This window comes from Pristiophorus japonicus, chromosome 1 (assembly GCF_044704955.1).
Source record: "Pristiophorus japonicus isolate sPriJap1 chromosome 1, sPriJap1.hap1, whole genome shotgun sequence".
NCBI lineage: Eukaryota > Metazoa > Chordata > Chondrichthyes > Pristiophoridae > Pristiophorus > Pristiophorus japonicus.
Genome location: NC_091977.1, coordinates 66,063,515 through 66,085,789, shown reverse-complemented (window position 1 = coordinate 66,085,789; position 22,275 = coordinate 66,063,515). Strand labels below are relative to the sequence as shown.

Here is a 22,275-nt window from a genome sequence, read left to right as displayed (position 1 = left end):
CCAAATGTATCTTTAATAATATCTTTAATAATATCTTTAATAATTGATTCCAACATTTTCCCCACTACTGATGTCAGGCTAACCGGTCTATAATCTCTGTTTTCTCTCTCCCTCCTTTTTTAAAAAGTGGTGTTACATTAGCTACCCTCTAATCCATAGGAACTGATCCAGAGTCTATAGACTGTTGGAAAATGGCCACCAATGCATCCATTATTTCTAGGGCCACTTCCTTAAGTACACTGGGATGCAGACTATCAGGCGCTGGGGATTTATCAGCCTTCAATCCCATCAATTTCCCTAACACAATTTCCTGACTAATAAAGATTTCCTTCCGTTCCTCCCCTAGTATTTCTGGAAGGTTGTTTGTGTCTTCCTTAGTGAAGAGAGAACCAAAGTATTTGTTCAATTGGTCTGCCATTTCTTTGATCCCCATTATAAATTCATCTGATTCTGACTGCAAGGGACCTACATTTGTCTTCACTAATCTTTTTCTCTTCACATATCGATATAAGCTTTTGCTTCAATGTGGAATCAATATATAATCAATGTGGAAGAAAATTAACATTAACTCATAGCCCTGATAAAGACAATAGACCAGACACAACAAATATCAAGATGTGTACATACAATTTGCATCTTTTTACATTACGATTCTCAGAGAGAGAAACCAAAAGAGCAGTTACATAGTATTTACAGCACAAAAACAGGCCATTCAGCCCAACTGGTTCATGCTGGTTTTTATGCTCCACACGATCCTCCAACCACCATACTTCACCTCACCAAATCATTATATCCTTCTATTCCTTTCTGCCTCATGTACTCAGCTGGCTTCCCTTTAAAGGCACTCTGCTATTTATCTCAAGTACTCCATGAACTAGCAAGCTCTACATTCTAACCACTCTCTGAATAAAGAGGTTTCTCCTGAATTCCTTATTGGATTTATTAGTGAGTATCTTATATTTATGACCCCTAGCTTTGGACTCCCCACACATGGTAACATCTTCTCTACATCTACCCGATCAAACCCCTCCATAATTTTAAACACATCTATTAGATCATATGTTGTGGCAGACAATTGTGGATCACATCTTTTACAAACTAGAGAAGAATTAGCAATCTCGTTGTGCGAGGCCCCTTGGGGAAGAGTGACCATAATATGGTGGAATTCTGCATTAGGATGGAGAATGAAACAGTTAATTCAGAGACCATGGTCCAGAACTTAAAGAAGGGTAACTTTGAAGGTATGAGGCGTGAATTGGCTAGGATAGATTGGCGAATGATACTGAAGGGGTTGACTGTGGATGGGCAATGGCAGACATTTAGAGACCGCATGGATGAACTACAACAATTGTACATTCCTGTCTGGCGTAAAAATAAAAAAGGGAAGGTGGCTCAACCGTGGCTATCAAGGGAAATCAGGGATAGCATTAAAGCCAAGGAAGTGGCATACAAATTGGCCAGAAATAGCAGAGAACCCGGGGACTGGGAGAAATTTAGAACTCAGCAGAGGAGGACAAAGGGTTTGATTAGGGCAGGGAAAATGGAGTACGAGAAGAAGCTTGCAGGGAACATTAAGACGGATTGCAAAAATTTCTATAGATATGTAAAGAGAAAAAGGTTAGTAAAGACAAACGTAGGTCCCCTGCAGTCAGAATCAGGGGAAGTCATAACGGGGAACAAAGAAATGGCGGACCAATTGAACAAGTACTTTGGTTCGGTATTCACTGAGGAGGACACAAACAACCTTCTGGATATAAAAGGGGTCAGAGGGTCTAGTAAGGAGGAGGAACTGAGGGAAATCCTTATTAGTCGGGAAATTGTGTTGGGGAAATTGATGGGATTGAAGGCCGATAAATCCCCAGGGCCTGATGGACTGCATCCCAGAGTACTTAAGGAGGTGGCCTTGGAAATAGTGGATGCATTGACAGTCATTTTCCAACATTCCATTGACTCTGGATCAGTTCCTATGGAGTGGAGGGTAGCCAATGTAACCCCACTTTTTAAAAAAGGAGGGAGAGAGAAAACAGGGAATTACAGACCGGTCAGCCTGACATCGGTGGTGGGTAAAATGATGGAATCAATTATTAAGGATGTCATCGCAGTGCATTTGGAAAGAGGTAATATGATAGGTACAAGTCAGCATGGATTTGTGAAAGGGAAATCATGCGTGACAAATCTTCTGGAATTTTTTGAGGATGTTTCCAGTAGAGTGGACAAGGGAGAACCAGTTGATGTGGTATATTTGGACTTTCAGAAGGCTTTCGACAAGGTCCCACACAAGAGATTAATGTGCAAAGTTAAAGCACATGGGATTGGGGGTAGTGTGCTGACATGGATTGAGAACTGGTTGTCAGACAGGAAGCAAAGAGTAGGAGTAAATGGGGACTTTTCAGAATGGCAGGCAGTGACTAGTGGGGTACCGCAAGGTTCTGTGCTGGGGCCCCAGCTGTTTACACTGTACATTAATGATTTAGACGAGGGGATTAAATGTAGTATCTCCAAATTTGCGGATGACACTAAGTTGGGTGGCAGTGTGAGCTGCAAGGAGGATTCTATGAGGCTGCAGAGCGACTTGGATAGGTTAGGTGAGTGGGCAAATGCGTGGCAGATGAAGTATAATGTGGATAAATGTGAGGTTATCCACTTTGGTGGTAAAAACAGAGAGACAGACTATTATCTGAATGGTGACAGATTAGGAAAAGGGCAGGTGCAAAGAGACCTGGGTGTCATGGTACATCAGTCATTGAAGGTTGGCATGCAGGTACAGCAGGCGGTTAAGAAAGCAAATGGCATGTTGGCCTTCATAGCGAGGGGATTTGAGTACAAGGGCAGGGAGGTGTTGCTACAATTGTACAGGGCCTTGGTGAGGCCACACCTGGAGTATTGTGTACAGTTTTGGTCTCCTAACCTGAGGAAGGACATTCTTGCTATTGAGGGATTGCAGCGAAGGTTCACCAGACTGATTCCCGGGATGGCGGGACTGACCTATCAAGAAAGACTGGATCAACTGGGCTTGTATTCACTGGAGTTCAGAAGAATGAGAGGGGACCTCATAGAAACGTTTAAAATTCTGACGGGGTTAGACAGGTTAGATGCAGGAAGAATGTTCCCAATGTTGGGGAAGTCCAGAACCAGGGGACACAGTCTAAGGATAAGGGGGGTAAGCCATTTAGGACCGAGATGAGGAGGAATTTCTTCACCCAGAGAGTGGTGAACCTGTGGAATTCTCTACCACAGAAAGTTGTTGAGGCCAATTCACTAAATATATTCAAAAAGGAGTTAGATGAAGTCCTTACTACTAGGGGAATCAAGGGGTATGGTGAGAAAGCAGGAATGGGGTACTGAAGTTGCATGTTCAGCCATGAACTCATTGAATGGCGGTGCAGGCTAGAAGGGCCGAATGGCCTACTCCTGCACCTATTTTCTATGTTTCTATGTTTCTATGTAATTGTGCAACCAAAGAATAACCAAACAACTTAGCTTTTGTCATTTTTCTTATGCCCAGTAATTTTCTGAACTTTTAGAAAAAGGATATGTTTTTATAGATTTTTTTGATTTCTGGCATTTACATGAAGTAATGTTAAGGGGCGCTGATAAGCAGCAACCCCAATTATTTGATTCATCCAAAAAGTGTTTTGTTTACACTTGTAAGCACAAAAAGTGTTTGGTTTACAGAGATGTAAAATTAAACAGATGCCCCAGTTTCAGCTCATTCAGCAGTCGTGTGAGTATATGGAAGTGAAGCAACTCGAGAATAAAATGATACCAAATAGCTTGGGTTCCGCTTAAGTCTGCAGTTTTAGAAAAGCCAATTTAACACTTCCACCGTTTTTGAAATTTATGTTTCACATGGTATGCTAACAAGTCCTGAAAGAGACAGATCAACCCCTCATCACCAGAGACCACTTTGCTTCCCATGTTATATTTACAATAGATTATCGGTATCTATATATTTATTTCATTTAAGAAAAACTAATTCAGCTCCTTCTTAATTATTTAGTGCATCATGTTAAAGTAACCAGAAAAGCATAGGACTAGATTCCCGTATCCAGCATTGGAACATTGTGAACAAGACTCACACTGAATATTAGACATGAATTGGAAACCAGCACTCAATGCTTAAATGATACTAACACTGAACGCCTTTAGTTCAAGTGTCTCTGTGACATATTTTTTGTTGCATGCTTGGTTGGAATTGCCACACGTGGCACAGGGAGTTGAAGAAGACATCCCCTCATGTGAGTAATTCCAAAATATACTTTTAAAGCTTGCAGTGGAACAGGCTGTTCAGCTCCCTGACATCATTAGGGACAGAAGCGCACGCTTTAGTCAAATAATCTGTGAAGTGTGGCATCTTGCCATTACTACATTGTCTCCTGAGTGGAGTTATTGGCTGCCGACCACAGTGCCAATTCAGATGGAGCCGAACGCAGTGCCAATTACTTTTTTTAATTTGCTGCCACTTGACATAACCCATTAATGGAACTGGTCCTGTCCCACCCCACCTCAGTGTTACAGCACGGAGCAGTGCACAGACTCTACGGTGCCACAGTTGTGATTTCAGATCTGCGGCTTTGTAAATTAGTGTGATTGTGATGCCAATGTGGAGATGGTGTGCTTGTAAAAGAATTTTGCCTGAAATGTTTGCATTGGTTTGTAGCATCTGATGTGCCAAGGCTCCTTTGTACAGAAGGGCCGGTAGTATCACCGACATGATTATCAATGGGAGCCCACAATTCATGACAGATTTTTCCCCTGTTCCTGATCCTGGCCATCAGCAGTAGAAACTAGTCATCAAGGGCCCCAGCAGTAATCCATTTTTCCCTTTCTTCATTTATTTTTCTGCCATTAGAGATGAGGTTTGTTAGAACAAAGTCGCCTTCTCTGTGACCCTACCCGAAGCACACTGCTCTCTAGCAGTTCAGAATTATGGCCCTAAGTAGGTTGGGCCCACTGGAATCTGTTGTGGACACGAAACAAAAACAAAAGTTTCCGTACAATTGGCATTTGAGCACAACAATCTAGGCTGACACGCCAGCGTAGTACTGAGGGAATGCTGCACTTTCGGAGGTGCCGTCTTTTGGATGAGACATTAAACCAAGGCCCTGTCCTGTCTGTCCTCTCAGGTGGATGTAAAATAGTCCTGTGGCACTATTTCAAAAAAGAGCAGTGGAGTGTCCTGGCCAATATTTATCCCTCAATCAACATAACTAAAACAGATTATCTGATCATTAACACTTTACTGTTTGTGGGACCTTGTCTGTGGGACCTTGTTTGTGCAAATTGGCTGCCACGTTTCCTACATTACAACAGTGACTGCACTTCAGAAAGTACTTCATTGGCTGTAAAGCACTTTGGGATGTCCAGTGGCCATGAAAGGCACTATATAAATGCAAGTCTTTCTTATGGGGAAAGAGCAGGAGAGTGGGACAAATTAGATAGCTCTTTCAAAGAGCCGGCACAACAACAACAACAACAACTTGCATTTATATAGTAAAATGTCCCAAGGCGCTTCACAGGAATATTATAAGTCAAAAATATGACACTAAGCCACATAAGGACAGGTGACCAAAAGCTTGATCAAAGAGGTAGGTTTTAAGGAGCATTTTAAAGGAGTAAAAAGAGGTGGAGAGGTTTAGGCAGAAAATTCCAGAGCTTAAGGCCAAGGCAACAGAAGGCACCGCCACCAATGGTTGAGCGATTATAATCAGGGATGCTCAATAAGGCAGAATTAGACCAGCGCAGATAACTCAGGGGGTTGTGGGGTTAAAGGAGATTACAGAGACAGGGAGGGGCGAGGGCATGGAGGGATTTGTAAACAAAGATGAGAATTTTGAAATCGAGGCGTTGCTTAACCAGGAGAAAATGTAGTCCAACAAGCACAGAGGTGATGGGTGAACGGGACTTGGTGCGAGTTAGGACATGGGCAGCCGAGGTTTGGATGAGCTCGAGTTTATGTAGGGTAACCTGTGGGAGGCCAGCCAGCAGTGCATTGGAATAGTCAAGTCTGGAGATAACAAAGGCATGGATGAGGGAATTAGCAGTGGGTGTGCTGAGGCAGGAGCAGAGATGGGTGATGTTACAGAGGTGGAAATAGGTTCATAATTATGCCATGAATATATAGTCGAAAGCTCATTTCAGGTTGAAGTATGACATCAAGGATGCAGATAGTGTGGGTCAGCCTCAGACAGATATTAGGGAGAGGGATGGAATCAGTGGCTAGTGAACAGAGTTTGTGGCACAGGCACGATGGCCTCCTCTACCTTCTTACCATATCTCTCCAGAAATAAAACCAATTGCCTCCTGAGCCTGTACATACTGTGTGCATCAATGGCTATCCCTGATAAATGATTCTACAAGTCTATTGCCCTTTGAGTGAAAAATGTCTTCCTGGCTTCCAACTCCCTCATTTTAACTCCTGTCTTTTGGTATTTGAGTCTTTCACCACAGTGACCAGTTTGCTTGAATTAGTTTTGTTAATTCCCTCTATAATCCTTTCAAAGAGAAAAAGCTCAATCTCCTTCAGTTTTTTTGGCTCTGCTGGCTCTCTCGCCTCGGAGTCAGAAGGTTGTGGGTTCAAGTCCCACTCCAGAGACTTGAGTGTATAATCTAATCCTATACTTCAGTGCCGTACTAATGTTATGCTGTCATGAGTGCCATTTTTCAGATGAGAAGTTAAATCGAGGCCCTGTCCATTCTCTCAAGTGGACTTAAAAGATTCTATGAAACTGCTTAAAGCAGAGCAAGGGAATTCTCCCCGGTGTCCTGGCCAATATTTATCCCTCCACCACCATCACTAAAACAGATTATCTGCTTATTATGTCATTTGCTGCTTGTGGGACCTTGCTGTGCACAAATTGGTTGCCGGATTTCCCTACATTACAACACTCGCTTCTCGGCCTTTTTGGCTAAGATCAAGTGTAGTATCTGTTCTTATCAGTTTAATAGCCCCTATCTGGGGACCAAATATTAAATTGATTTTTGGAACAGGGAGATGGAACAGGGGCTTGCTCCGTCCACTCCACGCATTGACCTGGTATTGCAGTGTTTCCAGGAACGGTGCAGCTTCCCCTCTCGGCCTTTTGGCTAAGATCAAGTGTAGTAGCGCAAAGTGATCTTTGGCGCTGGAGTTGATCTGACAAGAATGAACAAAAAAAACAACACTCCAAAAAGTATTTAATTGGCTATAAAGCGATTTGGGGCGTCCTGAGGTCAAGAAAGTTCATTCATTTCCTTTTCCTCGTGAAATTCCAGATGTCTAACACTCCTTTATCACTCGCCTCTATACCTTTACATAGCAATAACACCATTCCTATCAATAAGTTGTCAAAACACAGTTTATAGAGATGAAACTGCACATCTGTTCTAGTAAAAAGCAAGAATCGTACTTTGCATCTCTTTGGGGATGGGGTCAGTTCTGGTATACCCTAGAAGAAATATTGAGCATTTCAAATAGATTGTGCCTCAAACAAATGGACTTGCCAGTTCTTCGGCGTAGAGGGTTCAATTGTCTTTTGGTCTTTCAATGATTCACTGTACGGATCCTCATGTCTAACTGCCCTTGCCCGGTAGCATCAGTGAGCGGAAACAAACACTCGAGGAGATCAAAGTCATAGCAAGGCAATTAAGAGCGAGAGTTTAGTCTACCACCCAGTTATTCATGCAGCAGCCACAGTCCTTGAACAATGACTATCCGTCAATGTGTATAACACCCCAAAACGTCATTATCTATCCATCAACACTTGAACAAATCCCGATCCTGAGGCAAACAACGCTCTATTTAGAAGCTCTGACTGGCTACGCTGGATCAAAGGAAGGAACGTTGTCCCGGTGTGTGCCCCAATATTTCAAGCAGGTGATTAACGACAAAGTGAAGCTTCACCTCCAACCCCCGAGTGACTGAAACTGAAACAACGATAGAAACCGCGGACATGCTGTGACAAGCCTTCTCGCGTTCCGCAGGGATCCTGTTCAAAGTCAAAGGCACTTTGTATGTGTTTTGTGAAATAAACTTCCAGTCGGGTTTACCGCCCGTACTGACAGCGAGTGCAAGTGAGGCTGTTTTATGGAACCAAAGTGTTTCTAGTCATGCTGCTATATTAATTATGGTGAAATGTAGAAGAGAGAACTCCTATGGTCACTCAGATAGTGAGGGGTAAAGGGCTGCATTAATCAGCAGTTAACTCCCATCAAGCCCCTTCCACAGTCCTTCCTCCCTTGAAGCAGCGAGATGAGGAGTGAAGGCCTCCTCCTTTGTACGACATTCCGCGACAGATGTCCTTGTGCTAAGACTCAGCAACAGATCTCCCACCAAGGCACAACATCTGCTCCAAGTCCATTTACACCAGGAAACAGAGGGGGGGAAATTGCTCTTTAATTCTTGCAAACACCCTACAGACGTTGCCTTCAGTTTATCCCTGTCGACCAATGTTATGTGACCCACTAGGTTAAACGTGAAGCTAATCTACTAACAATCAAGTGCAAGTAAATACAAAAAGAGCAACAGTGATTTTTTTTAATCACCTAGCTCCTTCAGGTCAAGCCACATGGGGCAGGAACAAACTGAGACTCTGCAGGTCAGATGGAACTGGTGAATATGAATATTCTGTGAATATAGGGCCAGCGACACTGCAGGAGACAGCAACAGAGCTGTACTATCAAAGGGGTCAAAAGTACAAAGTCCAGAAGTCAACTACTGATGTCCGAATTCCTGTACACTATCTCATGTTTGTATTGGAAAGATCTTCCATTTATACAGCACCACCCAACTCCTCAGGACATTTCCAAGTTCTTCACTGCCACTGAATTGCTGCTATTTTTAAAAGCATTTTGTAGGCAAACATAATAGCCAATTGCACACAGCAAGGCCTCGTAAACGACAATGAGATAAATCTAACGACAGTTAATCTATTATTTTTCGCCTCACTATATATATATAGTGCCATGAGATCTTTTACGTCCACCTGAGAGGGCAGGCGGGCCTCAGTTTAACAGCTCACTAAAAAAAGACCTTGCATTTGTATGTCGCCTTTCACAACTTCACAGTTGTAACGTAGGAAACATGGCAGTCAATTTGCACATAAACAGCATAAGATAATGACCAGCTAATATGATTTAGTAATGTTGGTTGAGGGATAAATATTGGCCAGGACACTGGGGAGAAATTCACTACTCTTCTTCAGATAGTGCTATGGGATCTTTCACATCCACCTGAGAGACAGGTGGGTCATGGTTTAACATCTCATCCAAACACTCATTCAGTAATGTACTGGAGCATCAGCCTAGATTATGTGTTCAAATCCTGAAGTGGGACTTGAACCCACAACCTTCTGAATCAAAGGTGAGCATGCTATCACTGAGCCAAGTTGATACAATTGTTACAGGGCTAAGACTGTTCCACATTGAATGCAAAATGTGCAAGATCAAACTGATACACCCACTTGCAAATATATCACTACAACATTTTCACTTCCTTTGATATTCGAGCTATTCATCAGGATTCTGGTCTCTACATTTTTGTTATTCCAATACAGAGCAAACGCACATCTACAAGGGGTGTTGAATTTCTTTGTAGTCAGCTGCAGATTATTCCTTGATAAATCTACAGTACTGGCATCACAAGACATTATTAACCTTTTGTGAATGTCACTACACATCAAGGATATGGCGTGCACACTGACAGCTGCTGCAAGCACAAGGGGAAAGCAGGGCTAATATTAAACATTAACCATGTACATATGCAGGATATCCGAGAAAGAATGAAAAAGCGAGGAGTCAGTTTCAAGAAATAATCTGAGATTTTCAGACATTATCAACCACTAAAGTAAAACCTTCTCACTCACGGGCATTCATTCACTCTTTTCCTGCCTTTCTTCACTCTCCTGAAAATGGCGACTCCTAATTAGCTATTGTTTCATCCACAACAGCAGTTCTCCAATGCAGCCATTCCTCATGTGAGTGCTCGCAGCCTATTCGACTATGGGAGCATCACAGCCCCAGCCCCCGATCCTGTCCTCTTGCGATATTTGCATGCGTGCAGTTTCCAGGAGGGATTCGCTGGAAAGCAAATTGGGAGTGGAAAATCTGATTCCTAGCCGGATTAAATTATAGTGGCTTCTATCACTGCCCTGATAGATTACCATGTATTTCATACTCCTTTGGAACAAATGAAAGTGCACAGAATTGAAGGTAGCCTTTTGACTTAGGTTGGAAATTGGTTGGGAGGTAAGAGACAGAGAGTGAGGATAAAGGTTAGGTACTCTGACTGGCGGTGTGTGACAAGTGGTGATCCCCAGGGATCTGTTCTGGGGCCTCACCTTTCCACCATATTTATTAATGACTTGGATAAAGGAATAGAGAGTTGTATATCCAAGTTTGCAGATGGTACTAAGTTAGGAAGCACAGTAAGTAGTGCAGATGGGAGCAGGATGTTGCAAAGAGACATAGACAGATTAAGCGGGTGGGCAAAACTATGACAGATGGAGTTTAATGATGGCATGTGTGAGGTCATCCACTTTAGGCCTAAGAAAGATAAATCGGAATATTTTCTAAATGGTGAGAAACTAGGAACTGCAGAGGAGCGAAGAGATTTGGGAGTACAAGTACACAAATCATTTAAAGCTAGCAGACAGGTACAAAAAGGCAATCAAACAGACTAATGGAATGTTGGCCTTTATCTCAAAGCGGCTGGATTACAAGGGGCCGAAGTTATGCTTCAGTTGTATAGAGCCTGGATCAGACCTCATCTAGAGTTCTGTGTTCAGTTTTGGGCATTACACCTCAGGAAGGATATATGGGCCTTGGACGGGACCAGAATTATACCGGGGCTTAGAGGTTTATATTCCCTTGTATATGTTCAGGTGTTTAAAATGTTAAAAGGAATCAATCAGGTAGATAGAGAGACACTATTTCCTCTGTTTAGAGAATCAAGAAAAGGGGGATATAACCTTAAAATTGGAGCTAGACCATTTAGGAGGAAAATCTGAAAGCACTTTTTCACACAAAAAATAGGAGAATTCTCTGCCTGAAAAAGCTTTGGATGCTGGAGCAATTGGAGCTGTTAAGACTGAGATTGATAAATCTTTGTTGACTAATGGTTATCAAGGGATATGGAGTTGAGGTACCTATCAGCCATGATCTAATTGAATGAAGGAATGGGCTCAAGGGGCTGAATGGCCTATCTCTGTCCTTATATTCCTATGTTTCTTCTTTCAAAAATAAGCACTTAGAGTCTACATTTAACACATTTAAGAAAAGATTTTATATATGGTGGTTAATGAGCTATGAGCTCATTAGATTGTACAGGAGGTTCAGAGTCCCTGAGGTTATTTAGATTAAAGCCTGCTTTTACAACACCCTGGACTCAGAACGCCTGCACTGTTTGTAAATGTTACTTACTGATATTGTAAAGCTGACTCGGGCAGCGATAACAAAGTTCATTAAAATCTTTTGCTTCCTCTGATAAATTCCAAGTGTGTATGAGGAAAGATGTTAGTAAGAAATCCTAATCTGGATAACGGAGTTGGAATAAATGGAGACCGTCTCGTTTGGTCAAACATGAGCTTTAATTCTGCTCATCATCCTGAGTCCATTAAAACTTCCAACTTGCAAACTAGTTATTCTAGTTCAACCTCTGGTTTACTCCCCAGCACTGCCATCCCCCTCCCCCAAAGTGCTGACTCTCTCTCTCCTCCCCTGAAGGTGCTGACTCTCTCTCTCCTCCCCTGAAGGTGCTGATTCTCTCCCCCTCCCCTGAAGGTGCTGACTCTCTCTCTCCTCTCGTCCCCTGAAGGTGATGACTCTCTCCCCCTCCCCTGAAGGTGCTGATTCTCTTCCCCTTCCCTGAAGGTGCTGACTCTCTCCCTCCTACCCTGAAGGTGCTGACTCTCTCTCTCCTCCCCTGAAGGTGCTGACTCTCTCCCCCTCCCCTGAAGGTGCTGACTCTCTCCCCCTCCCCTGAAGGTACTGACTCTCTCCCCCATCCCCTGAAGGTGCTGACTCTCTCCCCCATCCCCTGAAGGTGCTGACTCTCTTCCCCTCCCCTGAAGGTGCTGACTCTCTCCCCCTCCCCTGATGGTGCTGACTCTCCCCCCTCCCCTGAAGGTGCTGACTCTCTCCCCTCTCCTCTGAAGGTACTGACTCTCTCCCCCCTCCCCTGAAGGTGCTGACTCTCTCCCCCCTCCCCCTGAAGGTACTGACTCTCTCCCCTCTCCCCTGAAGGTGCTGACTCTCTCCCCCTCCCTTGAAGGTGCTGACTCTCCCCCCTCTCCTGAGGGTGCTGACTCTCTCTCTCCTCCCCTGAAGGTGCTGACTCTCCCCCTCTCCCCTGAAGGTACTGACTCTCTCCCCCCTCCCCTGAAGGTGCTGACTCTCTCCCCCTCCCCTGAAGGTGCTGACTCTCTCCACCTCCCCTGAAGGTGCTGACTCTCTCCCCCCTCCCCTGAAGGTGCTGACTCTCTCCCCCTCCCCTGAAGGTGCTGACTCTCTCCACCTCCCCTGAAGGTACTGACTCTCTCCCCCCTCCCCTGAAGGTGCTGACTCTCTCCCCCCTCCCCCTGAAGGTGCTGACTCTCTCCCCCTCCCCTGAAGGTGCTGACTCTCTCCACCTCCCCTGAAGGTGCTGACTCTCCCCCCTCCCCTGAAGGTACTGACTCTCTCCCCCCTCCCCTGAAGGTGCCGACTCTTTCCTCCCTCCCCTGAAGGTACTGACTCTCTCCCCCCTCCCCTGAAGGTACTGACTCTCTCCCCCCTCCCCTGAAGGTGCTAACTCTCTCTCTCCTCCCCTGAAGGTGCTGACTCTTCCCCCCTCCCCTGAAGGTACTGACTCTCTCCCCCCTCCCCTGAAGGTGCTAACTCTCTCTCCTCCCCTGAAGGTGCTGACTCTCTCCCCCTCCCCTGAAGATACTGACTCTCTCCCCCCTCCCCTGAAGGTACTGACTCTCTCCCCCCTCCCCTGAAGGTGCCGACTCTTTCCTCCCTCCCCTGAAGGTACTGACTCTCTCCCCTCTCCCCTGAAGGTGCTGACTCTCTCCCCCTCCTCTGAAGGTGCTGACTCTCCCCCCTCCCCTGAGTGTGCTGACTCTCTCCCCCCTCCCCTGAAGGTGCTGACTCTCTCCCCCCTCCCCTGAAGGTGCTGACTCTCCCCCCTCCCCTGAAGGTACTGACTCTCTCCCCCCTCCCCTGAAGGTGCTGACTCTCTCCCCCCTCCCCTGATGGTGCTGACTCTCCCCCCTCCCCTGAAGGTACTGACTCTCTCCCCCCTCCCCTGAAGGTGCTGACTCTCTCCTCCCTCCCCTGAAGGTGCTGAATCTCTCCCCCCTCCCCTGAAGGTGCTGACTCTCTCCCCCTCCCCTGAAGATGCTGACTCTCTCCCCCCTCCCCTGAAGGTACTGACTCTCTCCCCCCTCCCCTGAAGGTGCCGACTCTTTCCTCCCTCCCCTGAAGGTACTGACTCTCTCCCCTCTCCCCTGAAGGTGCTGACTCTCTCCCCCTCCTCTGAAGGTGCTGACTCTCCCCCCTCCCCTGAGTGTGCTGACTCTCTCCCCCCTCCCCTGAAGGTGCTGACTCTCTCCCCCCTCCCCTGAAGGTGCTGACTCTCCCCCCTCCCCTGAAGGTACTGACTCTCTCCCCCTCCTCTGAAGGTGCTGACTCTCCCCCCTCCCCTGAGTGTGCTGACTCTCTCCCCCCTCCCCTGAAGGTGCTGACTCTCTCCCCCCTCCCCTGAAGGTGCTGACTCTCCCCCCTCCCCTGAAGGTACTGACTCTCTCCCCCCTCCCCTGAAGGTGCTGACTCTCTCCTCCCTCCCCTGAAGGTGCTGACTCTCTCCCCCCTCCCCTGAAGGTGCTGTCTCTCTTCCCCTCCCCTGAAGGTGCGGACTCTCTCCCCCCTCCCCTGAAGGTGCTGACTCTCTTCCCCTCCTCTGAAGGTGCTGACTCTCCCCCCTCCCCTGAAGGTGCTGATTCTCTCTCTCCTCCCCTGAAGGTGCTGACTCTCCCCCCTCCCCTGAAGGTACTGACTCTCTCCCCCCTCCCCTGAAGGTGCTGACTCTCTCCCCCTCCCCTGAAGGTGCTGACTCTCTCCCCTCTCCCCTGAAGGTGCTGACTCTCCCCCCTCCCCTGAAGGTACTGACTCTCTCCCCCTCCCCTGAAGGTGCTGACTCTCTCCCCCTCCCCTGAAGGTGCTGACTCTCTCCCCCCTCCCCTGAAGGTGCTGACTCTCCCCCCTCCCCTGAAGATACTGACTCTCTGCCTCTCTCCCCTGAAGGTGCTGACTCTCTCCCCCTTCTCTGAAGGTGCTGACTCTCTTCCCCTCCCCTGAAGGTGCTGACTCTCTCCCCCCTCCCCTGAAGGTACTGACTCTCTCCCCCCTCCCCTGAAGGTGCTGACTCTCTCCCCCCTCCCCTGAAGGTGCTGACTCTCTCCCCCTCCCCTGAAGGTGCTGACTCTCCCCCCTCCCCTGAAGGTGCTGACTCTCCCCCCTCCCCTGAAGGTGCTGACTCTCTCCCCCCTCCCCTGAAGGTGCTGACTCTTCCCCCCTCCCCTGAAGGTGCTGACTCTCTCCCCCCTCCCCTGAAGGTACTGACTCTCTCCCCCCCTCCCCTGAAGGTGCTGACTCTCTCCCCCCTCCCCTGAAGGTGCTGACTCTCTCCCCCGCCCCTGAAGGTGCGCACTCCCTCTCCATTCCCCTGAAGGTGTGCATTCCCTCTCCCCTCCCATGAAGGTACTGATTCTCTCTCCCCACTCCCCTGAAGGTGTTAACTATCTCGCCCTTTCCTTAAAGGTGTGCACTCCCACTTCCCTTCCCTGAAGGGGCTGACTCCTCCCGTGGAGGTGCAATTGCTCATCCTTCAAATATCACACCAGACAGTGGGTGTTTGCAGGCAACTTGGATGCATGGAGCATCACAGATGTACTGAAGTCATGAAAGGTGCTATAAAAATGCAAGACTTTCTTTACAGTAAAACAGGTTATGTGGTTAAGAGTTATGCTCTCAGGTCCAGCTTGATTTGATAAATATAGATAATGCTAGGCTCAGGAAATATATGCTGAATGACAATACATAAAAATCCGAGACTGTGCTGTCTCAAAAGTTGCTTTTTAAGGAGAACTATGATCTTGCGAGTTGTTTGTAGGTGAAGTACTTTTGAAGTGTAATCACTGTTGGAATGTAGGAAGAGTATATATTCCAACCTCTCCCAACATCCGTACACACACACACACACAAACGCACACACACGCACATACACACACAGATGTGCAGAAACATGCATGTGCACATACATATGTGCACTCACACACATCCATTTCCAGCAGGTGTCTCTGGATATTGATCAAAGAACCAAAGGAAAACTCACACAAAACACAGCAGCATGCACTTATGAGCACCAAGGGCTACATTTCAACAGGAGAGAGTCAGCACCTTGAGGGGAGGAGAGAGAGTTAGCACCTTGAGGGGAGGAGAGAGAGTCAGCACCTTCAGGGGAGGAGAGAGAGTCAGCACCTTCAGGGGAGGGGGGAGAGAGTCAGCACCTTCAGGGGAGGGGGGAGAGTCAGCCAGGGGAAGTCTGAGAAAATCAGAGGTTTGAAAGAGAATAACTAGCTTGCTGATTGGCAGTTTTAATGGACTCAGATTGAGGAGCAGTGAGAACACTGGGTTTCCCACTCTAAAAATGTTCTCCAAACTGTTCCAACACCTTATACAGCACAACTCACCTACGAACAACTCTCAAGATCATAGTTCTCCTTAAATAGCAATTTTTGAGACAGCACAGTCTCGGATTTTTATGTATTGTCATTCAGCATATATTTCCTGAGCCTAGCATTATCTATATTTATCAAACCGAGCTGGACCTGAGAGCATAACTCTTAACCACATAACTTATTTTATTGTAAAGAAAGTCTTGCATTTTTATAGCACCTTTCATGACTTCAGTACATCCCGAAGTGCTTTACAGTTAATGAAGTACTTTTGAAGTGTAATCACTGTTGTAATGTAGGAAGAGTATATAGTCCCAATTTGTCTCCTATTATTTTCTAGGAAAATATTAACATGCTAGACTACATGTGTTTACATCCATAAACGCAAAGTTCAGCTGGTAAATGCAGTGTGTTGCTGAGTTTTACAGAAGAGAAGGTCTCAGGATTGGTGCTGAGTGAGCTGATTTCAGCCAGGATGGAAGTAGCAAAACTACAATCAGCCCCTCCCCAGCATCCCCGGCATGGGAGGGGGGAACATACCCAGGAGCACGAGCAAGTGAGCTTTGCTGCCCACATGTGAGGGGAGGACAGAGACACTCACTGTATAGGTTCATACTGGATAAAGAGTGGCCACTTTGGTTAGCTGCCAGATGCCATGGAAGTGTTCCCCAGTTGCAGTCAACATAAGAACATAAGAAATAGGAGCAGGAGTAGGCTATTTGGCCCCTCGAGCCGGCTCCACCATTCAATAACATCATGGCTGATCTGGCCTTGGCCCCAACTCCACTTTCCTGCCCGCTCCCCATAACCCTTGACTCCCTTAGCATTCAAAAATCTGTCTATCTCCACGTTAAATATATTCAATGACCCAGCCTCTACAGTTCTCTGGGGTAGAGAATTCCAAAGATTCACGACCCTCTGAGAGAAGAAATTCCACCTCATTTCCATTTTAAATGGGCTACCCCTTATTCTGAAACTATGTCCCCTAGTTCTAGATTCCCCCACAAGGGGAAACATACTCTCTGCATCTACCCTGTCAAGCCCCTTCAGAATCTTATATGTTTCAATAAGATCACCTCTCATTCTTCTAAACTCCAATGCTCAACCTTTCTTCATAAGACAACCCCTTCATCTCAGGAATCAACCTCGTGAACCTTCTCTGAACTGCCTCCAATGCAAGTATATCCCTCCTTAAATAAGGAGACCAATACTGCACACAATACTCCAGGTGTGTTCTCACCAATACCCTGTTCAGTTGTAGAAGAACTTCTCTACTTTTATACTCCAACCCCCTTGCAATAAAGGCCAAAATTCCATTTGCCTTTCTAATTACTTGCTGTACCTGCATGCTAACTTTTGTGTTTCATGTATAAGGACCCCCAGATCCCTCTGAACCTCAGCATTTTGTAATCTCTCCACATTTAAATAATAATTTACATTTTTATTTTTCCTACCAAAGTGGATAACCTCACATTTTCCCACATTATACTCCATCTGCCAAACTTTTGCCCACTCACTTAGCCTATCTACATCCCTTTGCAGATTCTTTGCGTCCTCCTCACAACTTGCTTTCACACCTATCTTTGTATCATCAGCAAATTTGGCTATATTACACTCGGTCCCTTCAACCAAATCATTAATATAGATTGTAAATAGTTGAGGCCCCAACACTGATCCCTGTGGAACCTCACTAGTTACAGTTTGCCAACCTGAAAATGTCCCAGTTATCCCAACTCTCTTTTTTCTGTTATTTAGCCAATCCTCTATTCATGCTAATATATTAACCCCAACCCCGTGAGCTCTTATCTTGTGCAGTAACCTTTAATGTGGCACCTTATCCAATGGCTTCTGGAAATCCAAATACCTCACATCCACTGGTTTCCCCCTTTATCCACCCTGCTCATTACATCCTCAAAGAATTTCAGCAAATTTGTCAAACATGATTTCCCTTTCATGACTCTGCTTGACTGTATTATGATTTTCTAAATGTCCTACTACTACTTCCTTAATAAAATTGTCTCCAACATTTTCCCAATGACAGATGTTACATTAACTGGTCTATAGTTTCCAGTTTTCTGTCTCCCTCCTTTCTTAAATAGAGGCGTTAAATTTGCAGTTTTCCAATCCGCTGGGACCACTCCAGAATCCAGGAATTTTGGTAGATTACAACAACTTTAGGAAAGGGGGAGTGAGGAAAATTGGAAAAAGAATTAGGATCTATAGCAAGAAAATAACTGGTAAAATTATATACGTCCTTCACATTGATTCCCACACACCATTAGTTGGCAATCGTGACCTAACCAACACCAATAAAACACCCCTGACCTGAGAGAGATAGCGTCATTTGAAAAATGCCAAAACTTCAGGGATAAAACAATTCAGAAGTAGAGCATTACATTTCCTCTCTGCACACTCGGTGCTGTTACATCACCCTCTTTAAGGCCTTTGGAGAAAATATTTCGAGCAAATATAGAAAATGCTTTGTATAGTATTGTTCTGCAAATAAAGTTACAGTTAATAGATTGGTTAGAATCCTCTTCACTGGTAGGAATAGAAAGGACACAGCAGATGGAGCTAAGCTCCTGACCTACAACAGCAGCAGGATGTGAACTAAATATTACTGGTGGATTATAGACACCTTTCCTTCAATTCACTCAAAAATGAATTTTTCCATATCGCTAAAATGCCACTGGGAAGCTACAATATTTTAACATTGTGCTTGTGACACACTGTAATTATAATATTTATGAAAACTGCCTTTCTTCTGTGCAAAATCAATGGAGCAGTAATAGTATTATTGATAGAATTAGTGTGAAAAGTATAGAGGGAGCAGAATTCTTAAAATGCATTCAGGAGAACTTATTTAGCCAGTACGTAGCAAGCCCAACAAAAGAGGGCGCGGTTCTGAACTTCGTTTTAGGGAATGAAGCTGGGCAGGTGGAAGAGATATCAGTGGGAGAGCATTTTGGTGGTAGTGATCATAAATCAGTTAGATTTAGTAGTTATGGAAAAGGACAAAGGTAGACCAGGAATAAAAGTTCTCAATTGGGCAAATGCTAATTTTACTAAGCTGCGATGTGATTTAGCCAAAGTGGACTGGAAACAGCTACTTGAAGGTAAATCAGTGTCAGAGCAGTGGGAGGCATTCAAGGAGGAGATAGTGAGGGTTTAGAGCAAGTATGTTCCCTTAAAGAGAAAGGGTGGGACTAACCAAATCTAGACGCCCTGGATGTCAAAGGGCATACAGGGTAGGATAATGAAAAAAAGGGATGCTTATGTCAGATACCGAGGGCAGAAACCCTGGAGGAGTATAGAAAGTGCAGGGGTGAAATTAAAAGGAAAATTAGGAAAGCAAAGAGAGGGCATGAAAAAATATTGGCAAGTAAAATCAAGGAAAACCCAAAGATGTTTTATAAATACATTAAGAGCAAGAGGTAACAAAGAAAGAGTAGGGCCTATTAGGGACCATAAAGGTAACCTGTGTGTGGAGGTGGAAGACGTGGGTATGGTTCTTAATGAACACTTTCCGTCTGTTTTCACAAAAGAGAGGGATGATGCAGACACTGCAATCAGGGAGGAGTAGTATGAAATATTACATGAAATAAACATAGTGAAAGAGGAAGTATTAAGGAGTTGAGCATCTTTGAAAGTGGATCAAACCCCAGACCCAATTGAAATGTATCCCAGGCTGTTAAGAAATGCAAGAGAGGAAATAGCAGAGGCTCCGACCATCATTTTCCAATCCTCTCTGGCTACAGATGTGGTGCTGGAGGACTGCTAAAATTGTACTGTTGTTTAAAAGGGGAGAGACCGTGTAATTACAGGCCAGTCAGCCTAACCTCAGTGGTGGGAAAATTATTGGAAACAATTCTGAGGGATAGGATAAATCTTCATTTAGAAAGACACGGATTAATCAAGGACAGTCAGCATGGCTTTGTTAAGGGAAGGTCGTGTCTGACTAACTTAATTGCATTTTTTAAGGAGGTAACAAACAGGGTCGATGAGGTTACTGCAGTTGATGTAGTGTATATAGATATTAGCAAGGCTTTTGATAAGGTACCACATGGCAGATTGGTCACAAACCTAAAAGCCCATGGCAAAGTGGCAAGTTCGATCCAAAATTGGCTCAGATGCAGGAATCAAAGGGTAATGGTTGATGGGTGTTTTTGTGATTGGAAGGTTGTTTCCAGGGGCTAAGTGTCATGCCTTTTGTGGAATATATCAATGATTTGGACTTGAATGTACGGGATATGATTAAGAAGTTTGCAGATGATACAAAAATTAGCTGTGTGGTTGATAATGAAAAAGAAAACTGTAGACTACAGGAAGATATCAATGGACTGGTCAGGTGGACAGAACAGTGGCAAATGGAATTCAATCCAGAGAAGTGTGAGGTAATGCATTTGGGGAGGGCTAACAAGGCAAGGAATACACAATAAATGGTAGGACACTGAGAAGTGCAGAGGAACAGAGGGACCTTGGAGTGCATGTCCACAGATCCCTGAAGGTAGCAGGACAGGTAGATAAGGTGGTTAAGATATGTGCCTTTATGAGCCGCGCCATAGACTATAAGAGCAGGGAGGTTATGCTTGAAATGTATCAAACACTAGTTGGGCCACAGCTAGAGTACTGCATGCAGTTCTGGTCACCACATTACAGGAAGGATGTGATTGTACTCGAGAGGGCTGAGGGCAGAGGTGTACAATATTGATTGGAATTGAACTGCATATCATCTTCCCTCTCCCAGTCTTCAATATTTCAGTAAACGGGACCACAGCTGAAGGTCTTTGCCCTGCGATCACCATCTCTCTATTATATCCTGCCTAAAGCAGTCTTTCAATTAACTGGCAGTGCAAACAATGTTACAGTGAATGTGCCTGGGGGTCACCTCTGTTACAGCAAAATACTTTCCAAACTTTACACTTTATAAAAGCTCGCACAACACAACCAGGGAAAATAAAAGGCAGAGAGCCTCTAAAAACATTTGGTTTTGTACTTCAGTAATAAAACAAGACAATTAAAAAAGAAGAATGTCCAGTGCACTGTCATATTTCATCCTGCCTCCAATATACAACCAAACATGGAATTATCAAGAATATCAGCAAGCTTTCGATTGAGGGTAATTTGTGTTACACTTAGATACACTTAAACTCTATATAAGTAAGATCACTAAGAACAATACAAAATATAGTGAGACAATTGCATTAAATTGCAAAATATAGATTGGCAGAAAATATTTTACACTTCAATACAGCCATTAGTTTTAGCACAAGTAACAGAACAGCCTAATCTTGTTAATTTCAGTTGAAAAACATGTGCTTGTCTTTTATAAATTATAAGAAATTTGAATTTATTTATTTCCACTTTGAGGTATATTTTTGTAATATTAACATCAACTAGCACAGATTATGCTCCATCAGCCGCAGTGCTAACCAGTTCCAGGCATTATTGTTCGAGCTCTGTCCATTCCGCTGTACTTCACACCAGTGAAGTGTTTGGATTCAATGATAAAAGCATAACCTTCTGCCTTGGACAAGGAGAAAAGTGTTTGCATTTCTCTCATTGATAATGCAACATTTTTCTTTGTTTTCCAAAAGCGAGTTTTCTTTCAATCCATTGTTCTTGCACTTACCTTCATCACGTTTCCTCTTGTTATTCTCAGCACTGGATGGTGTGATGCCCAGAATGCCGCTGATGGAGTAGGAAGATCCCGGAGGGTCCGTGGGGGCAGAAGGAACTTGAGTCACTGGCACGGTGCTTGGTGCTGTGGGGAAGCAACGACAGCCAAGTTTAGAAAGCATAGAGGAATAATGAGCCAAGATCTGAGACGTTCTCGTGTGTAAAGCCGATCCAGCACAGTCAATGCTGGCTTCCCAACCAGGATTGAGTTTCAAGGATGAGCACCACACAAAGCGACCTGCCACATTTAGGATGAACATAATTAATTCTTGACTAGGATTGTGGATGTTAGATACCAGGGAGAGAAGAACTAACCCTGAGCTGCAACCATGGAGGCAATTTCAACTCTAACCAAAATTTCCATTGGTTCGCAGTCTGTAATCAAGTCCATTCAACCCTTTACATCCACCCTTCCTGACACATTAAGTAGACAATAATAAGAGTAATGTTTTTTCCAGGGTCATCGCCGGAGATCGCGGGCATTTACGATAGGACCATTGGCTCATGAATTTTCAGAGCCCAGTTTTCTCACCTCAGTGAAAGAGCAGCCAGACCACTCACAGGATAACACCTGAATGTCAAACTGGCTCTACAGTCCCTGTACAATTGATTTTGGAGCAAAAGTCTGTAGCTGTTTGAATTTAGCCCCAATAGTTCTGCTTGTCCACTACAGCAGTCCCTGCATTTCATTGTCTCAACTAGTTGAACACCTAACTTGAGCACAAAACAAATTGATAGGTTGATACTCCAGTGCAGTACTGAAGGAGCGCTGCACTGTCGGAGGTGCCGTCTTTCAGATGGGACATTAAACTGAGGCCCCGTCTGCTCTCTCAAGTGGGCATAAAAGATCCTATGGCACTATTTTGAAGAAGAGCAGGGGAGTTATCCCCAGTGTCCTGGC

General features: G+C 44.9%; 1 protein-coding gene and 1 non-coding gene across 2 annotated transcripts in view; one reads left to right on the top strand and one right to left on the bottom strand.

Annotated features, from left to right (window-relative positions):
* pax5 (paired box 5) overlaps positions 1–22,275 on the bottom strand; it is a 314,658-nt gene that overhangs the window by 274,473 nt on the left and 17,910 nt on the right. Inside the window, exon 5 of the mRNA XM_070900982.1 lies at positions 21,328–21,459. Coding sequence (XP_070757083.1) covers positions 21,328–21,459 — 132 coding nt within the window. The remainder of the gene's footprint in view (positions 1–21,327; positions 21,460–22,275) is intronic.
* Positions 6,888–7,070, top strand: LOC139278619 (U2 spliceosomal RNA). The gene has a single exon (XR_011596326.1). It is a non-coding gene; the product is annotated as a U2 spliceosomal RNA (small nuclear RNA).